Consider the following 6,000-nt stretch of genomic DNA (forward strand, 5'->3'; position numbering starts at 1 on the left):
CCCAAAGGACCCCAGATCAGTCCTCATCAGTAAAATGGAGAAATGGATGCCTACACTGCAGCCTAAGCAGGGCCTGGGGACACAGGGACGCCACATAAAGCTTCTGAGGCTTTTGGAGTCTCTATACCGATGGACTTCCATCAAGACTGCATGCCCTACTACCAAGGAATGAACTAGTTACACACTTCCTGCAAATCTGTTTCCTCATCTATATTATGGAAGTAACAATACACACCCAAAACAGGGATTACCTTTGTACCTGACACAGGCAAAAGACTGCCACACGTCAGCAGCACTCTAAATTCAAGTGTCAACCATTTCTGTGACCACCACCACTACTCTTCCTAATATTGTTAGCACCAAAAAACTACACATCACCAGCTCTTCAATAGTCAAAGCCCAACCATTTACACATTGTGGAATGACCACCTACCTTTACCCCCATCCTCCTAGGACTCCTCTAAAATGACAGTAATGAAATCACAAAGACATTAAACCACAAACACAGAAAGGGAAAGAAGACAATGCAACATATATTTCAACAAACTTTTGCAAGATGAGAAGCAGTTGAAGGAGTGGTCACTGCCTCTCAGGACCTCTGGAGGGACTCAGCCCTGGATGCAACAAGGGCCACCAAAGGCTGGCCTGAGGCTCTGGTCTGTCAAAGGGGGAGCCTCTGATGAGGGGCATTCAAAGCAGTTGGGCCCCCAGGTCCAGCAAGAGACCCAATGTTTTTCTGAAGAAACTGAACCACAGAGGCAGGAGGCTGGTGTACCACCAAGCACACCAGAGGCAGCAGACTGCAGGTGTCTTCTCTGCAGACACTGACCAGTCCCAAAGAAGACGTGAAGGTGCTGATATGTGTGTGTGCGGGGGGACTCCCAATGAAAAGTTCACCCACATTCCAAGGGAGGCCAGTAGACCACTCACCTACCCACCCACAAGCTTGCCCTCCCCTAATCAACTTTTCAGCATCTCACTCTTAATTATAGACAGCCAAGGATCAACAGATACTATCTAAATGAACAGAAAAAGAACTCTGAAATGAACAGGCACATTGGAGGAAGCAGAAGAAATATTTTAAAAATGTTAAACATACAGAAAAAATTAAAAACAACAAACACATGCCTCAAAGATAAGTGAAGATAATACATCCATAAAATTAGAATAAAATGAAATGGAAATGGAAACAGAGAACAAAAAGAGTCCTAAAATTTAAAATCACCATCATTAAAATTTTAAAAATAAAAGAGCTTGGAAGACAAAATTGAGAAAATTTCCCCCTCTTCCCACTTCCAAACATAGAGATATAAATAAGAGGCAACATACGTTGAGTATCTGAAGATCAATTCCAGAAAAGTCAATAACCAAACCAATAGATATCTCAGAAACAAACAAAAGAAAGTGATGGGTAGGAAATTATCAGAAGTAACAGACAGTTTTGAAAACTGAAGGATATGAGTCTCTAGATTGAAAGAGCTCACTAAGCCTAGAAGGACCACAAACAGAAGGAAGGACCCACACAGAAGCTGATAAAATTACAGAATTTTTTTAAAGACAAAGACCCTAAGCTCAAAAAACAGAAAACAAACAAACAACAACAACCAAAAAAGAAAAAAAACACACAAGGAAAAATAGGGATCAGAATGACTTTGGATTTTTCATCAGAAACCCTTAAAGCCAGAAAACTGTGTAAAAATGCCACCAAAAATCGTGAAAATATACATATATTTTTCTGTCTAATATTCTAAATTCAGCCAAATCACCTATAAAGCATGAGGATAGGATAGACACCTTCAGACATGTAAGGCCTCAAATTATTTACCTCCCATGCAACCCTTCTCAGTAAGCTACTGAGCGATATACTTTAGCAAAATGAAGCAAACAAAGAAAAAGGAAGACAGAAGATCCAGGGAACAGAGGCTCCAAGACAGGAGAGAAGAGTACAGAATCTGCAGGAAAAATAATCCTACTGTCCAGATTGGAAGAAGAGGATGGAAGGCTCCAAAGCAGGGAGTCTCTAAGAGGAAACCAAGTGAAAGTGATAGATGATTTGATGTGTTACCTGGAAAAAAAATATCAAAAGGCATTTAACATATTTCTTGGAGTGTATGAGAGAATGTAGCCATAGATACAGCAAAGACTCAAAAAGTTTATAAGTCACTTATTTGCTCCAGGAAAAACAATAACATACAGGAAAAGAAAACATAACCATGGGTCACTATTTAACTCACAAGTGAGTTTATATATGTGTGTGTACGTATATGTACGTGTATACATATAATAATGTATAATAAAAATTTACAATATAAATATATACACAATAATCTAAATACAGACTGCTGGTTTTACCAAAAATGATGTAACTATACTGGGGGGGTTTGGGCAAGAGAAGAGGGCAACTGCTCAGTTATGATACTAGGAGGTGAAATGCTTATTCTACATTGATTTCAAAATATGAAAAGTAAAAAAAACAGGAAAAAAAAAAAAAAGAGCTAGCTTGGGATAGTAGCTTCCACTGGAAAGCAGAGCCTGGAAGATAAAAAGGCCAAAGGCAGAAGACTGCTGTTTTTCATTTGAGATCTTTTAGCACTATTTGATTTCTTTTTTTAACTATGTGCATATACTAATTGGATTAAAACAACTTATTCTCATGTCAAGAACAATCAGTTCAATTTATAAAGATGTCACTACCAACTTCATTTGTAAGTCTCACACTTGGAATTGCAAATTCACTGTCTTAGAAATATTATAAAGTGATGGTTAGTTTCCCAAGTCAGCTTTCAGAAGGCATTTAACCCATAATGATATGAAAACACGGTACAAAGTATTTCAAGTAGTCTTAAACACCATAAGCATAAGAGTTCCTGTGGGAAACTGCATTCTGAGAAATCAGTATGCCTGATATACATCTCAGTCCCACCTAATTGTTCTTCCCCAGCCAGGGGCAGCCAAAAAATAAAGTCAGAATAGATGAGGAAGATGGAAGGAAGGAGAGGACCTGGATCTGGCAGGATGGAGAGTCAAGAGACCCACTGTAACAGGTCAACTCTGTTTGCATTAGAGAAAATACTACTGAAGGTTCCCCTTGTCCCAGATGTGAACCAAGGTTGATCAGTAAGGAAATCCTCCCTCCCCTCTTCCCAACAGCTAATTCCTGGGCACAAACTGGATGCTCATCAATCAGGTAACAAATACATCATTTCAAGTATTAATTAGCAATGATTTCTTTTCCACCATGCCATAATCAAACTTCTAAATAAATACCTTTATTTCATTCAATGAAACTTGCAACTTGAAACTTGTTGTGGCCTATGTCAACACTATGTTTGATTATTTTTTTAAAAAGATTATTAAATGTGTGACCTTGAGCAAGTTAAAGTCTCACTTTGCACATCTCTAAAAGAGGAATAATGATATTCACCTCACTGGGTCACAAGAAAATTAGAGGAAATAATGTGTATAAAACATGCAGGGGGAAGTATATGGCAGGCACTCAATCAATGTCAGCCTCTGGTTGTGCCATGTCCCCTACCTCAATTAGTTTCTTACATGTAAACAAAGTCACAAATTATATACACGCTTTTAACCAAAAAACCTTTACAAAACCATGCATAATACATTAATATTTTTAAAATTAATGCTATGAGTCAATTTATAAGCATTCATTATTTTTCCTAAACCTTAGTCTTGTTTCAAGTACTAATCCAATTTGCTATTTTAATTTAGCTAAATTAAATTCAGCTAATTCCGCTAGACTAAAAAGAGGATTATAGAATGGCAGGACATTATAAAAACACAGCATTCTTTGGTTAAAGGGGACAAACCCGTATATATAACAATGTCTAAGCAGCCTGCTTAAAAGCAGTTCCATTTTAACACTGAGTGGACTTCAGTAGACCTCAAGAAAGTCTTATAACAAAAAAAATGAATAAAATGACAGCTAATGGATGCTTAAAAGAATAATTTTTCCCCTCAAACACTTAGACGCACCAAAAATCTGAGGTGAAATAAAGATGAAAAAAAAATGTGGTTTTCTGGCCCATAATACACAAAAGAAAGTGAATGTCTAGCTATCTGCAACTACCAAAGACTTCCCATTTGGGGCCATTTCTATCAGACCTTCCTCTAAGGGGTCATTTCCAGAATCCACAAAGTCACATTTTTCAAATTAATTCCCCAATGACAAAGCTAATTAGGTAGCACAGAACCACCAACTGACCCAAAACCAAGTTCTCCTTTTCTTACAAGGTATTCTAAGTAGAAGAGTGGCCCAGAAATTCAGGATCAGTCCAAACTCCAACACATCCAAGACAAGAACCAAAAAGGTACTGAAGCTAAAAGGTCGGCTACCTGGAGATTCATTCACTATTGTAAAATACGCTTATCGGTCCCAAGATTTGGAGACTGCCACGAACATGTAGTGCCCTTATAACCAATCTCTGTCTCTCATTTAAAAACAAAACAAAACAAAACAAAAAACTACGATAACCAGAAAGTATGAGCACCGTAGTGTGGCCTCTACTGCAGCATCAAAACCACAGCAGATTTAACCTAAATAAAACGTGGATTTCGAGTATCCAAAATCCAGGGCCCTAGAGTGACACGTTGAGGAAAGGTCAAAGAAACTTGGAGCGGCAGGGAAGAAGAGTCTGCCTCTAGGGAATAAGGCGAAAGGCTAAAGAGGCTGTAAGCAGGCTGGAATGGGGTAGATCGCCGGGGGCCGAGGGGTCCCCGGGTCTTTCCGCGGCGTGCGGGGGAGGCCGGAAGGCTGGCCCAGGGCGGGGGCCGGGCAGGGACCACACCTCCCGGCCAGCAAGGCAGGCAAAGGCCGGGGCCCGGAGGCGACCCGGGGCGCTGGGGCCGGCCCGCCCGCGGTCCAGGTCGCGCGGACTGGGCCGCCGGCGGCCGGAAGCACCGGGGCCCGACCCTACCTGCCCGCCCCGGCGCAGGCGGCCCCACTCACCGATGAGCCGGCGCACCTCGTCCTCGCTCAGGTAGAGGCTCACGCTGGGCCCCGTGGACGCGGGAGGCAGCGCCGGCGGCCTCGGGGCAGGGGCGGCGGCGGCGCCTGGTGCGGGCAGCAGCGGCAGCAGCGCGAGCAGGAGCAGCAGCGGCGGCGGCGGGGCCCTCAGGCCGCGGGTCCACGGGAGGCGGCCCCGGCCCGGCGGCCCCGGCCGCGCCGTCCTGCGCATGGCCACCGCCGCCGCCGCCGAGAAGAAGCGTGGGCCGCCCGCTGCGTCGCCGCCGCCCACCCCCGGCCCCGAGCCCCTCACAGCCCCGAGCCGGGGGCGGCCGCCCAGCTCATCGCGCCGCCGGCCCGTGGCAGCCTACCGCCGCTTCAGACCGCCGGAGCGCGCCGCCGCCGCCGCCGCCTCCTCGGCCGCATCTTCCGCTGCGGGAGGCGGGCCGCGGTGGCGCGCGTGCGCGCGCCGCCGCCGCCTCGAAAGCGCGCACGCACGCACCGCCTCCTCCATGCGGGCCCGAGCCCGGCGAGTAGCGCTTTGGGTTTCCAGGTCTTCCGAAGGCGAAGGGCTCCCCGGTCACCCTGTAAAGGAGCCCGTCCCCGCCCCACGTTGTTACCAGCCTGATGTTTGCTTGTCTATTGTCTGTAACTAACACACACACACACACACACACACACACACACACACACACACACACACACTCCAGGCAGGCCCCGGGCCGCGCCTGCAGCCTACTAGGCTTCCAGAGGAAATGCCTGGATGCGGCCGCTCTGATGGCAAAAGAGAAACATGCTTTTTATTTGGAGAGAAAAAGAGAAAAGACCTTTTATCCTACCAACGGAGGTCAACATTAACATTTCTGTGTCTGTTTTGATGGATATATATTATATACTTTTATTTTCCAAGAAGATCTTGTTGAGCAAACTTTAACCTTATTCCTACACGTTACAAATTTTTATTTTTTATAATCGTTTTGCGTCTCTATAATCAACCTGAATTTGGGGCTGTCAACCCATGGTCCATGCTGGACGTT

The 6,000-nt window shown here is 44.7% G+C and overlaps 1 protein-coding gene across 2 annotated transcripts in view; it reads right to left on the minus strand.

Moving 5' to 3' along the window:
- The window catches only part of RYK (receptor like tyrosine kinase), a 101,757-nt gene extending 96,373 nt beyond the window's left edge, over positions 1-5,384 (minus strand). For both annotated transcript variants that reach the window (XM_068545939.1, XM_068545938.1), the window contains exon 1: positions 4,967-5,384. In XM_068545939.1, coding sequence (XP_068402040.1) covers positions 4,967-5,195 — 229 coding nt within the window. In that variant the 5' untranslated portion in view covers positions 5,196-5,384. The remainder of the gene's footprint in view (positions 1-4,966) is intronic.
- Positions 5,385-6,000: the final 616 nt, after the last annotated feature.

Source organism: Eschrichtius robustus, chromosome 6 (assembly GCF_028021215.1).
Source record: "Eschrichtius robustus isolate mEscRob2 chromosome 6, mEscRob2.pri, whole genome shotgun sequence".
Taxonomy (NCBI): domain Eukaryota; kingdom Metazoa; phylum Chordata; class Mammalia; order Artiodactyla; family Eschrichtiidae; genus Eschrichtius; species Eschrichtius robustus.